Here is a 21,465-nt window from a genome sequence, read left to right as displayed (position 1 = left end):
GTGTGGATGATGACCTTGCATTTTGTGTGTCCTGGCAGGTGGCACCGAGTGGCCATCAGCGTTCACCAGCAGACCATCACACTCACCCTCGACTGCAAGAAGACCATCACGCGCACACTCGCCCGCAGCCCCCACCCCATCATTGACACCAAGGGCATTGTTGTGTTCGGAACCAGAATCCTGGATGAGGAGGTCTTTGAGGTGAGTCAACAAATCCTGAGTTTCTGAGGGGTTTATGCACTGTAAAAAGTGAACCCTGGCTACTGTAAATTGTTTTTTTTTTTTTTTTAAGTTTTAGCCAGTTTTAATTTTTTTCGGTGTAGGGCCTATTCTGTTTGCGTACAGCAGTGTTTTTTTTTATTTTCTTATGATTTTCAAATTGGTTTCATTTTGCCAAAGTATGTGAAATCTTGCATTAGTTTTGTTGCCGTTAGTGCTGTTAGCTGTGGTTTTCCTGTTTTGCCTTTTTGTATTTTTGTATCGGGACTGTAAATTAGCGTGTTAGCCATTAGCGCACAGTTGCAGCCATGTACAGTGACCGTTTAGCAGTTAGCATGGGGCTGTCAGCACTCTGCCGTGAAGTGTCAACATGGAGGTGAGAATTGGTGAGATACAAATATTAGTGTTAGCTTGTGAGTGTGCCAGCCTGTTTGCCAAGGTGTGTTTTACAGAGGGTATTTAGAAGATGTGGGGGAGGAAATTGTCCACCCGTTTCATCGTTCTGTAGTATTTAACTGCAGCGTTTCTTGTTGGTTTTCTCTCAGGAGTCACCTGGTTGACAGATGAGATTATTACTTTGTAGGCTACCACTACCCATTGGGTATGTTTCCCGACCGTCACGAATTTTGATATGATTTTGATATGTCCCTTCCAGGGCAGCTACTGTCCGGTTTTCCAGTCACATCCTTGTCGGCCAATTATAGACTACTGTAAGCATTGCAACACTCATTCTATCATTGCTATGTGTGATAGACTGTTTGAGGGGTGTCAAGCTCCCAGCACGTGGGTCACATCCTGCGAGATTACTTTATATAGATCAATTATTATGGCCTGGCAATAAGAAGCGCTGATAACACACAAACTACAGATCCCACAATGCAATGCTTCAGTTGCCTTGTCGAACGCAATCTTTACACTGCAGTTGAACCTGTGCAGGAGCAGTTTCCACTAGGGATGATTTCCTTTTCGATCTGATACCAAGGAAAATAGATTTCCGTGGAATTCCTTTTGGTGTTGAGAAAGTTGGCAACTGTGCTATTGGCCGTGTTATTGGGATTGTGTAAACTGAATGTTTACAAATAGAATTTTGGCAACCTCACAACATCAGCACAGATAAAATTGTGCCGCCCTGCATTCTCTAGCGCCCCTCCAAGGCGGTCACAGGCGGTTGATTTAGATCAAATGGAATGAAGGCCACATGTTTGCGTGCCATTGTCTCCATGAGCAACGTCCTCAGGGAGTAAGAGCTGTAAGAGCTGTCAGGTTCGGGCTCAATTTCATTTCAGTTGGGTTCTGTCAGCAAACACAAACTTCTGGTCTATAGTATCCATCCTTTGCGTATGATTCGCTGCTTGTTTTGGTGAATACTATGTCATGTACAATTAGAATGAATAAATAAAAATTATTAAATGTTGAGGTGGTTATTTATGTGGGTGGTAGTGGACTAGTGGGTAAAACACTCGCCTATGAACCAGAAGACCCAGGTTCAAACCCCACTTACTACCATTGTGTCCTTGAGCAAGACACTTAACCCTAAGTTGCTCCGGGGGGGGTCTGTCCCTGTAACTACTGACGTTAAGTCGCTCTGGATAATGGCATCTGATAAATGCTGTAAATGTAAATATATATATTTTTAGGGGTCCCAAAATAACCATAAAGGAGACATAGCTGTTTTGTTATACTTGTGGGTGTGACAGATTGTCAGGAGGAGGTTCAAAACGTAAAGGGCATGAGAGCTGTCAGTCATCACTATAAGGTCCTTGTAGTCGAAAAAGGAGTGATTTTTCATGAAATCTGCAGGACACCCTGAATGCTCGTGTAGACCCTGTTGCCTTTGTTAACTCAAAAGCCTGGACGTTGTTTTCTTTGGATTTATAGCTTTTTCCATCTGTTTTTGTATGCCAAGTGTCTTAAAAGCACAGTGTTTAAGTAAGAATGAGGAATGTTTTAGGTTGGTTTACTATTATATTTTAGTGTTCAGGTTTGATCAGCATTTACTACATTGTTAGAAATGGATAAAGGAGTGTTCATCTAATGTTCTCTGGGGTTTGTTGAGGGTTCTGCCCCAGGAAGCCACCAGAACTCCCATTAACAGAGCCTAGTTTGCACTCTGTATTCTTGTTACAAGACTTCAGCTATGAATGAGCTAAGTGTGTGTGTGTTACACTTCCCTTACCCCCTGCTGATGTTTAGGGGTTCCAGTAAATTCTGTCCAGTTGACATCATCATCCTCACCATCTTCGGTAGCAGCAGTAGTTAATGCTCCCCCATTTAACAGCCAGTGACACATACACACACACTTCTAACACTCAGCTTTTCTGACCAGCAGCAAAAAAAAACAGAAAGCCTATAATCTCACCACTTACCCCCACATCAAATGTGTTACTGTGGGAATGGCACCCTTTTTGTTGTGGGTTTTTTGCGTTGTTCTGTGTATATGTATGTGTGTGTGTGTGAGTGTGCATGTACAGGCACACACTTTTATGTGTTAGTGAACTGCAGCCAGGTCTGTGTGGAAAATGCAGCCTGTATTTTCCAGAGCAACATCTGGCCATCTCCCATGATCCTCTGCTGGCTCTCACTCTAGACATCATCAGAAAGGTGGCCGCCATGAAAAGAAAAAATAAAAAGAAAAAGACTTAAACGCTAAAAGACCCAGAGTATTTTATTTAAGTGTCTGGCTATGTGAGCTAATTGAATTGTGTTAAAAGCTTGTGAGTTTCCAGTGGATCTGCTTAAACAAACAACCTGGGCTCTGTAAGAGACATGCAGAAACATTCTTCAGCTCTGAGAAGTCCTTTATGTTATTTTAATCAGAGAGCAGAAACAGAACAATTCTACAGAAGTGAGCGTTCTATAGCTTTTAGTTTTGTAGTTCATTATTTGGCGGTTTGATGTTTACATTCATGTTTGTGTGATGTCTGTATGTAGGTGTGTATTTTTGTGTGAATATGCAAATATTGGGTCTCTCTGTGTGTATGTCTGATCATGTCCCCTTGTGTGTGCCAAGAAAAGTGGTGTTGAGGCAGAACTACGGAAATGATTGACGGAGCGACTCAAACACATACACACACATGCACAAATACACACTTAACCCTTGTGTGGTGTTGGAAACTGTCTGACTCATTTCAGGTTTACCAACTGAAAAGTGTGCAAATTAAAAAAAAGGTGAAACATTTGCTGACTTTCAACATACAGCATAACATGTTTTGCTTCCCCTTCACAAGATTCACAAGAATGCTACACATGCCTGTGGCCTGTGTGCACCACCCTCGTCTGAGAAATGGTCTTGAGACGTTTATGGCTCTCTGCTCACTGTCTGTTTTCCCATCTCTTCTCGAGCTTATCTGCCTGGAGACGGATGAGGGGATTCCGCTGCTTAGTCAGTCCGGTACAGCCAGAGACAGGCATGATTACAGAGTCGTAATCAGTGCCAGACACGTCTCTGTCTCTTTCTCTCCTTCATTCAGAGGCTATGACCTGGGGCGCAAGTGCGGCTGGCACTGGAGTGGAAGAGGCCGCTCGGGAGCGGGAGATAGACAGGGAAGAAACAGGATATACTGTGGAGCACTGGTAGGAAAAGGTAGCAGGATGTAATCATGTCGGACGGGCGTGGGTTGGGCCGGGAGCGGAGGCATTGTCAGAGGACGTGATGTAATCGGAAACAGGAACAGAACTGGCGGTTGGCAACATCAAGATCTAACAATAATCCAAAGGGCAGTGCGGAGAGTGTAGTCAGGGGTGAGATATGGTCAGATCAGAAGAAAAGGCCTTACAACAACGTGATACGGGGTCGATTAATAAGTTCGCATTGTAGCCTTGTTGCGTCGTCTTTTTATGTCTGCACTTGACCTCTGGCCGAAGCCCTTCTGAGTCAGTGAGGCGGGGGGGTTACAGAGCGCTACTTGTCGGCCAGGCAGATGGGCGGCAGCCATTACAGAACCTTCCCCGCACTGGACAGGCCCGGAGCCGCTGAATTGGTGTTGTGGAATTCCTGGAGGAGGATCGGGACCAGGATATCTTGTCGAGGGACTCGGGGCCGTACCCCTCCCAGTCAACAAGGTACTCAAAGCCACAACCATGCTGGTAGACAGGCAGACAGGTCAGAACTTCACCAAGGCTGCCAGTGGATGATGGGCGGCAGGTAACAGGGGAGGCGAGAGGGAGACGTGGAACATGGGGCTGAATCTGAGGGACCTGGGCATGGGCTAGCAGGTAGGCCACAGGGTTGACGTGGCGGTGGACAGCAGGTCCTTGTCACTTTGTCACTTTTAAACTTACCTCTGTTGCACTACATGGTTTTGCACTCTCCACCATGTGCCCTTATTTGTATATTGTGTTTTTAAAACTGTATATTGTGTTTTAAAATTGTATTTATACCTTTGTATTTAATGTTACTGTTTTGTATTTAATGTTACTTGTAAGCACCATGGGTCTGAGAGTAACGTAATTTCAATTCTCTGTATGTCCTGTACATGTGGCAGAATTGACAATTAAAGCTGACTTTGACTTTGACTTTGACTTGATAGGGCCGGCTGCCATGTAGTCATTGATGTCAACCAGGGTTTCCAGCCACCAGAAGACTCACTGGATCAGCTCTTGGGTGTGCTGGTGCCCAGGCTGTCCGACCAGTGAGTCATGGTGGGCTCAGTGCAGCACCAGTGGTTGGATAGTGGAGGGGAAGTACCTGCCGATCTGAGCCGAGGGGATGATAGGTTCTGGTGAGAGGTTTTGGTCCGCCTTGATGTTTCAGGACCCTGGGCAGTACGAGAGGGCATATTAAATTCTAGAGAAGAACAGTGCCAACCTAGCTTGTCTGGGGTTGAGACGACGTGCCTCCCAGATGCCAAGTTCTTTTGGTCTGTGAGTACAAGGAATGGGTAGACAGCTTGAATTTGACAGCTAGAATTTCCCAGTTGCTGATTCCCATAGTTACTTTCAGCCAGGCTGAGACGCCTGGAAAAGACAAGGCACAGGGATGCAGCTTGTTGTCCGACGGTAGTCACTGAGAGAGGATCACCTAACTTGATGAAAAGCCTGTTCTCTAGCTGCCATTGGATGATGGTGCAGACGTAGGAGATGGGGAATTCAAGGACGTATTCAAGAGCGGGAGGATGTACCAGTTCTTCTTAGTAATAGCGCTCAGCTTCATGTAGTCGATGCATGGCCTCAAACCTCTGTCCTTCTTCCTCACAAAAAAAGAATGCTGCAGGGGACATGGATGGCCAGATGATACGACTGGTGTGTATGTTTGTGTAGGGAGAGCGAGAACAGGCGGCTGCTAGGGGGCAAGAGGAGGTTGATGGCAAGGTCGTAGGGTCAATGGGGGGGCAGAGTAGCTGCATGATCCTTATTGAATACCACAGCGAGGTTCACATAGCAATCGGGCATCTCCTACAGCGGGGCATGGTGGTTCGGGTGTGGCTCCGGGGGCGTTGTCCAGATGGTGGAATGGGGCAAGGCTACCAATGTGTCTTGGTTTAGGGGGCGTGGCTTGATCGTGGAGGATCGATGTCTGCACTTGACCTCTGGCCGAAGCCTTTCAGGTTACCGTGCGCCACCCGCTGACCAGGAGGATGGGCGGCAGCCATGACACCATCTCTATTTCTCTCCTTCTAGTCCACTTTTACATTCTATTCTTACATAGTACTTTATGTATTGAGGATATGCTTTAACTGATTCCTCTAAAAATATATGTATTTTCTTGCATGAAGACATTTAATATAAAAAAGGCAATAAAATTTGTCTTTAGTTACTGTTAGTAAAACAATGTCCCCTACTGAACACTGCTTTAGCACGTCGTGATCAAACTTTTGTTGTCAAGCACTAGTCTAGCAACACGGTTTTTCACATTTCTGTACCAGTTACCTGCCCGATAATCTACTTGATGTGGACTGAAGCAAGAATAAAATATTTGAAGTGAAGTGCGTTGTTGTTGTTGCTGGAGTAGCGCTTGGTGTCGTTGTTGATGTGTGTCCTGTTGTTGCTGGAGGGTGTGTTGTAGGGCTGAAACGATTATTCGAGTAACTCAAATGATTTGATTACAAAAAATGTTCGAGGAAAATTCTTTGACTTGAGGCTTCGTTTAATTAGTCACCAAAGTCCATCTATTATCGTATCACGCCCATTGAGCTACGCAGTGCGGAGCTGTGCAGCGCCGGTATCATTGTTTTACACGGACGGTTTTAACTGTAGTGCATTTCAAAGATTTAAGGAGGCGCAATGTATTGGCGGAAAAATTAAGATACCGGTGTGCGTAAAAGGCATAAAATGTCTAAAGTGTGGGACCCTTTTACGCTGCGTAAGGTCGACAACGTAGTGCAGTGTATACACTGTAAAGCAGACCTCGCTTACTATAAAAGTACTTTGTCAATGCCACAGCACCTTAACCGCACTTCTCCAAGCGGACTTGGAGCATCTACAAGGTATCGTATTTTTATGATTGCTAACTAACATTAGCGCATCCTAGAACGTACATTATTTGTGTTATGAGTCGATAGTGACGAGGCATGATAAGTAGCAACTGAGCAAATACACCAAGATCTCACTCATGTAATTCATCCCTCCCTCATGCACGCGCCACACACACACACACACACACACACACACACACACACACACACACAATTATAGGTTTCATCTTAAAACATGCCTTCCCCATACATAAGGTAGTAATAATACATGCAGCAGATGGACAAATCTACAGCATATAGATTTAGTTTTGGGCAAGTTTATAGCATTTGTTGCACAAATCAATGTTTTTTTTCTTACCCACAGTACATCACAGTGGCACAACCTTGCACATGCATTGCACACACATGCACTAAAACAAATTCACTCTCTCTCTCTTTCTCTATTTTGCACATAACATTGCACAAAGACAAACATTCTACCTACCTAACTCATCTGGATGCAACTGGAAACTGAACTTAATTGTTGAATTAAGTTGATTTTCATGTTGCGTAACACACTATTGATAGAGTTGTTTAAAAATGCAAAAGTATAATTTATCTGAATACTCGATTCCAAAAATATTCGATAGTTGCAGCCCTAGTGTGTTGCTTTAGCTGCAGTGAAGCCAGCAGCTGGCTAAGCGTGTATGACCTATCCGGTGGATCTACCGTGGTGGAAGATGGTGAACTCATCCTATCATAGGCTAGGACTTGGGGAGCAAGTGCAACTGGCACTAGAGTGGAAGATGTTGCTTTGGAGCCAGAGACAGGCAGGGAAGGAACAGCATGTACCATGGAGTACTGGCAGCTGGATGTAATCGTGTTGGACAGGTGTGGGTCGGGCCGGGAGCAGAGGCGCTGTCAGAGGATGTGACATAGTCGGGCACAGGAATAGAAGTGGCGGTCGGCAACATCGACATTAAACAATAATCCAAAGGGCAATTCGGTGAGCGTAGAGTCTACACACTGGAAGAAGGCAGTCGGAATGACATAGGGTCAGATCAGAAGAAACAGCTTACAACGTGATACAGGATCAACAAATGAGTTCACGTTGTAGCCTATTGTCTGCATAAACTAATGCCTCTGTAAATGTGTGTATTTTCTTGCATGAAGAAATTACATTTTAAATTAAACTTAATATGAAAAAGGCAGTAACGTAGTTACTGTGGCTAAGTTTAGAAAAGTAGAGAACATAGAGAATGTTACCCAATTATAACACAAATTTTGTGCATGTGTGTGTGTGTATGTGTGAGGATCAGGAGGAAAGGTGTGCCATGTCTGAGTTTTGGAAGCTGGGGGGATCCCCCTCCTTCTCCTTCCATTTCAGCCTTTGAACTGTGGTCATGTCTGATGACATCATTCGCCAGTTTCCACATGGCCGCTCAGCCACTGATGGGTCCTCCTGTGTGTGTTTGTGTCTGTGTCTGTGTCTGTGTGTGTGTGTTATGCAGGGCCAGGCACCAAAAGTAAATTAAAGGAGGTGGGAGTGAAGTAACACACCCACTCACATGAACACATTCACAAACTAAGACAAATGCAGACTCCATCAGGGAAAGCAGTAAAACTCAGTGGTCTTGGTCTGGTTAGGAGACCTTCACCGCATCATGGGAGATGGCTTTCTTCTTTTCCAGCCCAGCCTGGGGTGCCATCATCATAACTCTACCTTTAGACAATCTTTTTAGCTGAATTAGCACCAGCGGCCTGCAACACGAATAACAATACGAGTCATTTCATTGCATTACACTGCCATTGTCATACTTCTCTTGCTGCTGAGATGTTTTTCTGGCTGTGAAAAAATAAACGGTGGGAGCAGTGATTGAGCATTATTGAATCAAAATTTTCGTACATACAATGAGAGTAAAGGTGGTATAATTCTTATGTTCATTACAATTAATTTCTTGTTTTCCCATCAAGTCAGAGCTCCACATAGAGCGCTGGAATCTAGGAGATTCCTGTTCCTCACCACTTTTCCCCAAATGGCTCAGGTCTTACCCATATGATGTCATCTGCCTTGTCGGAACTTCGTGCTCCTCTGATTGGTTGACAGCACAGTCCCTGTAGTGCACTCATGTTACAGCCATTAACATAGCTCTAGCTCACACACTTTCTCTCGCACTCAGGTCATGTTAATGTCTCTCTCTCTCTCACACACACATACACAGTTAACATGGAGGTTCATGCTAGAGTGTTATACTGCAGTTTTTCTGGGCCAGGTGCATGTCCAGTTACTGAATCTTTAGAGGTGTTGAGCAGACAGGAGAGGAAGAAGGTGTGAAAGCATGTTTCCATGCACACGCGGCAGATTTGGAATGGTGGAAATGCACTTTTCCAGATGAGTTTCCATCCACAGTTAATGAGAAGACCTCAGTAATTCACAGCAGATGCCCTCCCCATTTTACCCACAATCCCACAGTCCTACTTTTGGGGGTTCCCTTGAAGGCCAACACAAACAATCCCATGATGCACTTCTGCCCCTCTTTTTCCAGCTACGGCAGGAAACAGAAGCGGAGGCCCAAATTCAAATTACCGACAATCCCTCTGGCTGAGACAGCCACCTTGGGCAAAGTAGAGAACAGAGTGAGAGAAGTAGGAGAGAGGGGAAGGGAGTGATAAATGGCAGACACCCTTGTTGCTTTTGGCAAAAACATTAGGGTCTTCAGACACAGCCACTGTGTGTGGGTCTGGGTGTGTAATGAGTATATTTGAGCTTATTTATGAAAGAAAAAAAAGATTTTGCTGCTTCTATTGTATGTTTCCAGAGTTTGATTTGCAGTACAAGCTTGGCAGAATGCTCAGTTTTTTTGTGGTTTTCTTTAAAATGGCTTGAATGTGCGTGTGCTTGTGTGTGAGTGTGTGTACAATTTCTGTGGCCAGCGGTTTGTGTTTCTGTAAGCACTGAGAGAGTGTGAGTACACGTGTGTGTATTGTGGCCTGTACGTGTGCCATGTTAATGTCTTCTGTGTTTTATGTGGTCCTAGTTTCTAGACACTGTGTGGGTACGTGGTCTGAACCTGTTTGAGAAAATAATGCATTTAATGCAGTCACTGCACAGGACCTTAAAGGTGTGTGTTGGTGAGGAGGACGTGGTCCCACTAGCAAACCGAAGGTGCTACATGACTTGATAATAATGAATATAATCAATTTTTCTTGCCAGTTGGACATATGTTTTTTTATTCAGCTTTTCATGGTTGTTTTGTACAATGTCTTGGACAGTAATTAAGTAAATGTAATTGGTTACTGTAGTACTGTCAGGATTTCTGGACATGGCGAGGAAGGAGGATGCTTAGGGGTTTATTACATGGATCACATGACAGGGGAAACATCACCAAACAACGACCCGATGAAGATCAGGCACGAACAGGGCAGCTTTATACAGGCAGATGCAGGGTCGAACAATCAGGCAACATAACAGACACAGGACCAACACGAAACTCCGGTCCGAACCCCGGATCCGGAGCAGCTCCTTCTAGATTCCTTCTTTTTCCTGACAATACCCTCCTGCATTCCTCTAGGCATGACTTCTAGTCCATAAAGGGGGGGAGGGGTTGTGCACGTTTTTTATGCCATGACGGTTGGTAGAGATAATATTTTAGGTGTGTGCTGGGAAATTCTCTGGGTGGAAAAAGACTGAGAAAGGGGAGGTAAACTTTTCCATAATGACTACTAAGAGGACAAATTCCAGGTCCGACCGGCTGAGCTGCCGCTCTCTGAACGGCGAAGCAGAATGGCCAAAGCACTCTTTACACCTATCGCCATTTCTAGCCACTGCAGGACCACAGACAGGCTAGGGAAACTCGTATCAATGTAAAATAATGCTATATATTCTTTGACTCGATGGGCACCTGTGTTTAAAGTCTCAGCGCTTTGTTCTTTAGCATGGTTGTTCTGTGTGGTTTTTGTTCTCATTACTGAGGGATCTATGTTCACAGTTGTCTGTTATTGGTGGTACAATTTCCTGTGTTATTTATTTCTTTTTTTTGTTCTCTGCTGTTCTTGAATGGTCTGTGATCTACCGCTCTTTAAATCAGGTACTCGCTTTATTCGTTTTCTCTGCATACCGTGTTTTTATCCATATCCATGTTCTGTTGCCTGTGCTTGGTTCTCCATGTCAAGAGTTCTCTGTGTTGGTAGCTCTCTGTGGTGAAACACAGCTGTGTTGACGTCACTCTGACAGCCGTCCAGTCTAAACAATTCAGTCTGGACTCCACTGTCTCTCTGGCAAACTGGAGTTTGTGTATGTGTGTGTATGTGTGTGCGAGTACATTCATGTGTGTGATTTAGAGAGATGGAAGAATAGAGACACAAAAAAAAGAGAAAAAAAAATGCTGGATCGGAAACAAGAAGACTGGATTAATTGCTTCTTAAAAAAAGTCTCTCCGTCTCTCTCTCTCTGCACGTGTGTGTGTGTGTGTGTGTGTGTGTGTGTGTGAGCATTTAATAAACCTTTTGACATCTTTATTTGTTTGGTGGGCCTCTCTGAGTTACTCTGTCATGCCCCCTGCTGGTGACTGAGTTAACAGATGGAAATGAAGTCAGTTTCCAATACCTGCTGTTCAGAGCTCAGGGATCTTAGTGTTTTTGAATATAGTGCGTTTGAAATCCTTGATGAATGTGTATTACCACTTTCCCCCATAATGACCAAATGGCTCAGGTCTTTGATGAGAGCATTTTGGGCAAATAAACCATAGAGCCTGACCACAACGTTGTGTAGAAATGTTTGGTGAAATGACACGTTTGCTATCTAACTGTCCAGATCTTCTCTTTGTGCTTGTCTCTGTGTTTCTCGCAGGTTGTAATTAAGTCTTCTTCTCTTGGCCTGTTTTTTGTTCTGAGATAATGACGTGACATCTCACCTCGCACATCTTCTGACTGTACTGTGTCTGGTGCTGAGCCCTTGCTGAGTTGTCATACATGAACAAAACTGGATGGATGTCAGCTTGATGATTGAGTTGAAGGCTGATTCACACTATGCGTTTGTTCCAGAACTTTCTGGATGCAGGGCAATTTCAGCGCTTCTGAGCGGTTCCAGTTTCTTCAGCCCCGCAGTTTGTAGTGTGCACCATGTGTGTATCCATGAACAAAGAGCAGAAACTATTGTGGACAGAATTCAGCAATGAATTGCCCACCTCTTCCTCCCAGCAGCTGGAACAGCAGCACAGTTGCAAAGCTGGATTTATGGTTCCATGTGTGTGTTTGAGGACACACTGTCATGAAAGTGTACACAGGGCTAAAGCATGGTGTGTACTGAGCTTATTTGCTTACAGAAACAGAGGTATGTCCAGTGTGTCTGCGCACGTTTATGAAATGTGTAATTGACTATCGTTTAGTGTGTTTTGTTTTTTTACATCTGATTGCCACAGAGGAGCAATATTTGTGCCTTTGGCATGGCGGTAGTTTACATGGGTGTGTGTCGTGTTTGTGTGTGCTGGTATGTGCTGTTGGCACAGTGGATGTCTCTGTTAAAATTTGATTTAGAAAGAAGGAGAGAAAAGATGACAGCTGAACTTAATGAACTCGAAACACACACACACGTCAGATGTATAGGAAGACACACTCACACATCACAGCTCCCCACTCTGCCTTGTGAACCTCCTGCTCTCTCTGTTAAACTCAGACCTCTAGATGGACCAAATTTATCCCTAAACATAATCTGAATGATTGCAGAAAAATCTTTTTCCAAAACTCTGATCTATTATCATTTTTCTAGCTGGTAAGATTAGACGTTCTCCACTCTGCCTAGTGAACCTGTTATTTTTTTTATTTACTGCAGTGAGGTGACTCCATTGTCATCACAGATAACAGGCCCGTCACAGTCTTTTGCCATAGCATCTATCCAGCAGTGTCATTTTCTCGCTCGACCATCTGTCCCACTCACTCTCTCCTGTGGATGAGGACCTTAATCCGATTGTTGGTTTGGGACGATGAGCTGTTTCCTCATCTCTGTGTGAAGTGTACCAAAAATGTGTAGGTGGGTGGGGTCGATTTATTAGCTAAGATGCCAATCTGGATTGCATTGTGTAAAGGGAAGAAGTATCATGCATTGAATACCAGGATGAGGTTGTGGTGTTTAGTTCTGACAGCTGTTTGTTTCCTGTGGTTGACAGGGGGATATCCAGCAGCTGATGATCGTAGCAGACCACCGCGCAGCGGCTGATTACTGTGAACACTACAGCCCCGACTGCGAGGTTGCCGCCCCAGAACAGCCACAGAACCAGGACCCCAATCCTGATGAATATGTGAGTGATGAAACACACACAAACACATGTGCATACACTCGCATAGAATGATCATAAATATCTTAATACTCAAACATGCAGGGTCACACACACATACAGTGAGGGAAATAATTATTTGCAAAATTTCAAATAAATGATCAGTCCCTAATTTCAATTGTAGAATTATCTGAAAAGTGAAAGACAAAATATATTTTAAAAAATCTAAGTAATGCATTTCAAAATAGTTATTAATTAATTTGCATGTTTATGAATGAAATCAGTTTTTGATCCCCTATCAATCAGTAAAATTTCTGGCTCCCAGTTGTATTCTATAGAGGGAAGGAGCTGACATTGGGTGCTATTCAACTCATTACATGTATAAAAGACACTCATCCATAGAAGCCAGGCCAATGTCTATCCAGGACGTTGAAAATGGCTTGGAGAGGATCTGCAAAGAGGAGATATGTGCAAAATTTGTGACAACTAAAGTTCTTATTGTAAACAACCATTAAAATAGAGACACTTTTTATTTTGTTAGTGGGCAAACTTACAAACTCAGCACAGGATCAAATCATTATTTCCCCCGCTATACACACACACACATATATATAGATATATAGATATATTTTATGTGTAAAATTGTTGGGGACACTGTACAATTATTAGGAATTATTTTTAGAAAGGTTATTAAGGTCAAATATCCATTTCACCTCATGATGGCCATGTACCTACAACACTGCATTTGAGTGTATGCATGCATGCATGTGAAAAAAAACCCACCAGATTAAAATATGCAGGACGTGTTTGAGCCTGTGTGAATATTAGGTCCAGTGTGTGTGTGTGTGTGTTTAGGAAAAGGTAAAGCTTTTGTAAGTTCCCTTCTCTGACTTTATTTTTTCCATTCCACTCTTCAGAATGACCTCATAGGTTTTTATGAGTGAGAAGGGAGAAAGAGATGGAGGGCGGTGAACGTGAGAAAGGGATGTCCAAAAGGTGGAGATGAGGAAAGAAATGGATTGTGGGATAGCTGTTTGCATGCTGAGGCAGGCCGCTTTGGAGACTTCTGACAGTTTCCTGGCTGACTTCAGATTAGTGTATCACTGCCAGATTGACATTTCACTCCAGACCTTGGACCGTGTGACCCATGGCTGAGCTGGGAAGAGCGCATATAGACAGTTGAGAAGTTTATTTGCACACTTCTTCAACCAGTAAGTGGAAAGAAGGTCTAAAATCAGTAAAAGTGTAAAGCTCAGGTTACCACACCTCATGTTGAACAGCGTTAATTTGCAGATTAAAAAAAAATTCTTAGAAAGATATGTAGCAGCATTTAATTAGTGGTTTAATGTGGCAGATGGTGTGCTTCCCAAAGAAATACATAATAATATTGATTGGAATTATTTGTTTAATATGATTGACACATTGCCCGGTATTCCTAATCAATTTGATAGTAAAAACTGAGTCTCAAACCCAAACCCAGCACACATGATTCTGATAAGCAGAGCATTTAAGTTCCCCATCTTTCATTCAGTGGAGCAGAAGTATTGCCATCAACTCAAGTGAAAGAACAGTGAAAGAGCAGAAGAAATGTGGGGGGAAACCACGAGAAACACACAAAGACTTTCTCTTTCTCACCCCCTTCCTTCTTTTGTCACATCTGTAATCGCACATATGTCACTATCATCTGTGATTCCATCTGAGAGAGATGAATGGAGGTCACACAGAACTGACAGACATCTCAGTATCCTGGATGCATGAAAAACAGAATAAGGGGACCTCCTGTTGACCCCTTAAGTATCTGAACTAAAATCATAGCAATAAATCAGTAACTGGATAAGGTTGTATGTATGTGTGTGTGCCCCTGATTGCTCGAATTGTCAGAAACATGTAGTGAATGGGAGGATCAGGGAACGGTCAACATTCCTGCACTGGAGTAGAACTTTCCAGGCGCCTATTGCAACACCAGACCCCCCCAAGCACAGTTACAGAATAATCAACATAGTTTGGATTATACCACATTGATAAATGTCAAGAATTAAATATTTACTGCTCACTACACTGCTCTCTGACTCTACACTAGAACACTGAGGAGGATAGCTACTACTATGAGTATCCTTACTACGAGGACATGGACTTGAAGACTGAAGACACTACAACCACCCGAGTCGAGGTGGCTGGACCAGGAACGGAAGACGTTTTGGTACTCTATTCTTTGATATAGATAACGGTTTATTTCAAAGCCCCCTCATACTCTTTGACTACACATGTATTTATTACATGTAGTCAATGCTTAACTAAATTGTAGAGATGGACTAATTAACACAAGCTGTCTATGGTTCTGTTTCATCTGGTTTTTGGGTTTAATTGATCGAACTGTATTAATTTAGGCATTATTGCCTACTTCTGGCTGACTGAGGCTGAGTAAATTCTAGTGCTGAGTAACATGATGTTATTTGAGAGCATGGTTTTTGTTCATATATTTTTGCATTGGCAACTAGGCGTCTGGCCCAGACAGCAGCCGCATCATTACCACAGTGAGACAGTCAGCTGGAGGAGCCAGTAGCTCCAGCTCCAGCTCCAGCTCCAGCTCTAGCTCCAACGTTGGCTCTGCAACAACGGGTGAAGATGGTTACGATGGCTATGATGGCAACTATGAATCCTACACCTACGATGAGACGAGTCCGGCTCCGGACAGCAGCTCCCGAATCACCATCACCGGAACAGGTACCAGAACTGGCACAGGAACAGGCACTGGATCTGTCACCAGAACGGAAGTTGACCTTATCCAAGGAGGTGACGTGGACCTTTTAAACAGAGAGGAGCTAGAGAAGAAGATTATCACATCAGGAGGAGTAGGAGGGGGAGGAGGAAGAACCATCACCATCTCTCACAACAGCACAACCGTAAGACGCTCAACTTCTAATCCCCGTCACAGCTAACAATAAAATTGTAAGTGCTAAACAGTTCTGTCAGTAACACAGCTATTAATAATCATAGTCAATTGGAAAATGACGAATCCACTATCAGCATGACTATATAACATATAAAATACATATAAAAGCAATAAAATACTTATGTACATTTCATCACACACAAACAACACCACAGATGAAAAATACCATTCCCATCACTCCTGAATGAGTGACTGTAAAAGACTCATCCCCACACAATCCATCTGATCCAAATCAACTGTGGAGGTCAGTAGGTCTCCAGGACAGGAGTGGAGAATTTCAGTGCTGTTCATCAGGAAGAAACTAACACTGGCCGTCTGACTGCTAATCACCACTTACGCTTGCTAAAGCAAGTTTAGATTCAGATTTAGATTTAGATTGCTTGAGCTAATTTTGCTTCTGTCTGTCTTTGTAGGCAGTAGGTGGTGGTGGATATGAGGATGAGTACGGTGAGAGTTATGATGGCCAGTACAACTACGGAGAGGGAGAGGGGGAGTATACTGTTGGTGGGACTGGAGGAAGCAGCCACAAGATCACCATTGGGGGAGGAGCTGGAGGTGGAAGCAGTAGTAGCCACACTGTAACAATCGGAGGAGGCGCAGCTGGAGGCGGAGCTGGGGCTACCGGAGGCGGATCTGTCAGTGTTGGGGGCGGAACTGTGTCTGTTGGTGGCAGCACTGTCACTGGGAGTGGTTCTGCTGGTGCTGGAGGTGGAGCTGCTGGAGGTGGGGCTTCAGGAGGACGAGTTGGTGGGGGAGGAGCTGCCGGAGGTGGAGCTGCTGGAGGCGGGGCTTCAGGAGGCAGGGTTGGTGGTGGTGGAGCTGCTGGAGGCGGGGCTTCAGGAGGCAGAGTTGGTGGAGGTGGAGCCGTCGGTGGAGCTGGTGACATTGATGGGGATTACACAGATTTGGATATTAAGGATTACAGCGAAGGAGATCTTAAAGAGATGTATGAAAATTACCCGGATTATTACACCGACACAGACGACAACAAACAACTCCCCGCAGAGACGGACGATGTCTTCGGAACGGTACTTAATCAATCATTCAATCAATCAATCAATCAATCACTCTTTCTAAATGCAATATTATCATGTAATCAGGGCCAAATCATTTTGTTTTCTAATAATCTTGTTTCTATGTCTGTGTCTAGGCTAGAGGGGAAAAGGGACAGAAAGGAGAGCCTGCTGTCATTGAGCCGGTAAGTACTGAATGTCTGGATTTTCATACTTTATACTGCAGTCACAGGCAATCTGACTGAAGCAGGTCAGCTCACTGTTTTCTGCTTAGTCTTTCACACACATAGACACACATAAACATTTGCATTTTTTGCAGGGTAAAGGATTGTGCAGGCTTATGTGTATGTAAACACAAGGAGAACAGAATAAATAGTGATAAATTGAAGCCAATTGCTTGGAATGCTGTGCATCCACATGGAACAAAAACTCTCACCCATGACCAACAAGTAGTATAGTTAGTTAGTATAGTTAGTATAGTATAGTATAGTATCGTTAGTATAGTGGTGAGTATCCCTGCCTGTCACACGGGAGACCGGGGTTCGATTCCCCGACGGGGAGGCGATGCTCTTATAGGGGCAGTGGTGGCCTAGCGGTTAAGGAAGCGGCCTCGTAATCAGAAGGTTGCCGGTTCGAATCCCGATCCGCCAAGGTGCCACTGAGGTGCCACTGAGCAAAGCACCATCCCCCCACACTGCTCCCTGGGCGCCTGTCATGGCTGCCCACTGCTCACTCAGGGTGATGGGTTAAATGCAGAGGACAAATTTCACTGTGTGCACCGTGTGCTGTGCTGCTGTGTATCACATGTGACAATCACTTCACTTTTCTCTTTACTTTACAATGTAAAAGTTCTGTTGTCAAGTTCTGTTGTCATTCTACAATTTTAGTACTCAGATCAGATTCCACTGTGAAGTGTGTGTTTCTGTGGGACCCGGATGGTCCTACTAATCCTCTTCTGTCCCAACCACCCACCACGGCTCTTAGCTCTCTCTCATTTTCTTTTATTGTCAGTCGTTCCCTTGCCACGTCAGGGCACACGCCATGTTGGTTAAGTGTGTTTAAGTGTGTGGGTGAGAGGACCTACCAAATACCATCACCAGTTCCATTCCTCTACAAGAATCAATCACCTCCTGTCCTCAGCTTATTCCTGCCCTTTAAACTTCACGCCTTTATACTTCACATAGACTTCATGCTACAATTGTCTGCAGTTGCACATTTTCACATAAACTCAAACTATTGGATGCTGACCTTCAGTGTGCTTGCTTGAAAAAGTGCTGAGATTAAAATGAAACTCATGCATAAACCATTAACAGTGTATGTTCTTCCAATACACTTGCAGTAAATCACATTTGTTTTAAGTGTTTCTATTGTTTTTTTTCTGTAATATATTTTTAAAAGAGCAGTGTGTTATTTATTTTAAAAACAGGAGTGGGCTCATGTGCCTGGCCTGTACTGTATGCAATGTTTAGGCCTAGCAGTTAAGGAAGCGGCCCCGTAATCAGAATGTTGGTTCGAATCCCGGGCCGCCAAGGTGCCACTGAGGTGCCACTGAGCAAAGCAGCGTCCCCACACACTGCTCCCCAGGCGCCTGTCATGGCAGCCCACTGCTCACCCAGGGTGATGGTTGAAAGCCAAGCAGAGGACACATTTCGTTGTGTCACCATGTGTTGTGCTGCAGTGTTTCCCAATGACAATCACTTTAATTTCAAGTGTTTATCTGCATTTTGGTCATTTTATTTTTGTACTTCATATCATGGTTTTACTTTCCTTCCACACATTCATCTCCCAGAAGAAATATAATCAGCTGTAACTTTGTAACCTTTAGCTAGTGCCATTTGATTAACAGTATAGAAGCTAATAGTCCATTACACTTGTCCTCACACTTATTTGTGTGCTCATGTGTATTTGTGTTTTAGGGAATGCTGGTGGAGGGCCCGCCTGGTCCCGAAGGCCCGACGGTACGTCTGCATGTTGCTTTAATCCCCTCCTTTTCTCTCTAACTCATTTCTCCTTCTGTTTATGTCTCTGTCTTTTTGTCCATTAGATACATCATCTGTCCTAAAAGTGTTCATGTCTGTTGGCAGGGTCTTCCTGGACCCCCAGGTGCCTCTGGCCCCCCAGGGAGCTCTGGAGAACCTGGAGAGAGGGTGAGTAACGATAGCAAACCAGATTGTTGAGTTAATTCAAACACTGCTTTTCGTGTCCCAAAACTTGTAAAAAATCTGATATCTGAGCAGTTTTGGTTTAGTGCATATGATGTGGATCATGGCCTGGTTTGTTCCTGTAGTTAAGCTGATTTGTGATCAAATGCTATATAACTTCAAGACAAGTTTAGCAACTTCCACCACACAACATTACCTGCACCTGCTTTTTACAATGAAAACAAATGTTTATTTTACTGACCCATGCTCCTTTACCCTTTCCTTAAATATTAGGGTCCTACTGGTCGCCCTGGCTTGCCCGGTGCTGATGGTCTGCCAGGACCCCCTGGGACGGTCCTGATGCTGCCTGTAAGTAAAGAGACACCGTCTTGTGTTCATCAGTCATGCTGTGTCAGAGATTGATGGGTTGTGTGGAGCTCATCCCCTCTGAGGCATTAATGTGTTTCATCTTTGAAACCCATTTATGCCCCTCTTTTCTCATTCCCATTGATTTGTGAGTCTTTTATAGTTTTTTTTTTCTCCTTTGCACTTGAGCCTTTGGGACCTACAGGAGGTAGTTCAGGAAGTCATGTTGAAAAAAGGTCAGCATGTGACCCCTGTTTAACTAAAATACCACAGCAGACTTAGCGAGGAAAGCAAAAATAGTTCAAGTATGTGAGCTGAGCATTAATGGCTTGCTGTCTAGAGGTGTGAAAGTATTAACAATAAAACACTAATATGAAGAAACATTCAAAAATTGTTTCAACTTCTACATTTCCTAGTCTGAATTCTGCCGTGAGAATCAAGCGGAGCCAAAAGCCAAAGGTTAGGTGCTTAGCACTAGTGAGAGAATTCTGAGGTCAGTGTTGCCAAGGTGACTGATGGAAGTTGCAGATGCTGGTCCACAGCTTCCATGGAACATGAGCAGGCGCCTGGGAAAAGACTTTAGGGCTGTCTGGAGTCACACACACAAACACACACACATTCCCTGCAGGAGCTACATATCGATGGATTGGACCTACTGGTGAAAAGTATTTATGAAAGAAGTCAGGGCTGTTGAAATGTTGGTTATGTATATTTATATGATGATGGTAGTAAGTTCATAATTTACTTTATTTTTTTAAATGGAAAATGGGTTCCCCAGACTCACACTGCATGCCTCTCGGCTGTGTCTTTGGAAGGCTCTTGTAGACACACGTCAAAGATGGAAAAATACTTTTATCTGACAGCACCTCAGTTTACTGTTGCATGGATAACACTGTTGCTGCTGATTGGATTAACTTTCATGCAACCAAAAAAAGAGTGAAAATGTACTCTGAGAATTATCCCAGATTTTTGTATAGCATAATTTCTCCTATGACATATAGGTCTGTGTTTCATTACACTGAAAATCATAGAAAAGACAACATTCATTCAGTGTGTGTGTGTGTGTGTGTGTGTGTGTGTGTGTGTGTATATATATATATATATATATATATATATATAAAAGGATTAATTTCAACACATGTGGTGCATCCTAGAGTTCTGTACTCAGTTTAAGAAAAAAATCCTGGGGGTTTGGGGGGTCTACAGCCAGTGGTTTAGCTGTGCAGAGGAAGTCATACTGGAAAAACTGACCCTACTGTGATTTATTGGAGCCTTTGCTGCACGAGGAATAGAAAGTTGTTTCATCACATGCAAAAGCAATTAGATTACACAATTGTTCATTTTGTTCCTCTTCTGACCACTAATAAGACATGGGGATGATTGTGCTCAATCGGAACATTTTGGCTCATGCTGACAGCCTAAAAAACTTTACCCTAGGTAAAGGCCACAGGATCACAAGGGAAGTGGCAGTGGCTTTGGTCGGAAACTTGTTGTCAGATGCATGGTTGTGTGGTCATGCCAGGGTTTCTTTTAACATAGATGCAATACATAACTTTGGCCACAGGGTGGTAGCAGTGTAGAAAGAATAAAATTGTCAGCGCTCTGTTCACCTTCTGGACCAGGTGAATGGTTTTATGTTTAAATAAATGCAATAAATATTTTCTGTGTAGCCTGCTGTAATTATTTATAGCATACTATGCAGCATTAGTGACGAATGGCTACCATCCCAACTTTTAGAAACAATACCTTTCATAAGTCACCCAATTAATAATTTCTAAAGTTGTCCCACATTTAATGTGACTTATAACCTGCACAATCCAATAGGATACTGATACTTTGTTGAATCATTTTTTTTGTAATTTAAATACAGCATTCAGTGTTCTTTGATAGGAGTAAATAAGATGAAAACATCCTAATTAGCAATATATTCCCAGTCTTCCTTGCAAAAGAATTCCAAATCTTTCAGGTTGTGAGGGCATCCCTCTTCAGGTCACCTTCATATTTTCTATTGGATGTATGTCTGGGACTGTGGATGGGCCATTCCAAAACTAAATTTTTTCTTGTGGTGAAGCTGTTCTTTTACTGATGTGAATGTATTTTTTGGGTTAT

The 21,465-nt window shown here is 43.5% G+C and overlaps 1 protein-coding gene across 3 annotated transcripts in view; it reads left to right on the top strand.

The window, feature by feature from the left end:
- col5a1 (procollagen, type V, alpha 1) overlaps positions 1–21,465 on the top strand; it is a 68,041-nt gene that overhangs the window by 19,973 nt on the left and 26,603 nt on the right. For all 3 annotated transcript variants that reach the window (XM_028974618.1, XM_028974617.1, XM_028974616.1), the window contains exons 4-12: positions 39–201; positions 12,776–12,907; positions 14,964–15,083; positions 15,382–15,786; positions 16,250–16,864; positions 16,987–17,034; positions 18,766–18,807; positions 18,934–18,996; positions 19,285–19,359. In XM_028974618.1, coding sequence (XP_028830451.1) covers positions 39–201; positions 12,776–12,907; positions 14,964–15,083; positions 15,382–15,786; positions 16,250–16,864; positions 16,987–17,034; positions 18,766–18,807; positions 18,934–18,996; positions 19,285–19,359 — 1,663 coding nt within the window. The remainder of the gene's footprint in view (positions 1–38; positions 202–12,775; positions 12,908–14,963; positions 15,084–15,381; positions 15,787–16,249; positions 16,865–16,986; positions 17,035–18,765; positions 18,808–18,933; positions 18,997–19,284; positions 19,360–21,465) is intronic.

This window comes from Denticeps clupeoides, chromosome 3 (genome assembly GCF_900700375.1).
Source record: "Denticeps clupeoides chromosome 3, fDenClu1.1, whole genome shotgun sequence".
Lineage (NCBI taxonomy): Eukaryota > Metazoa > Chordata > Actinopteri > Clupeiformes > Denticipitidae > Denticeps > Denticeps clupeoides.
Note: the sequence above shows the minus strand (reverse complement) of the source record. Positions and strands in the feature narration are given on the sequence as shown.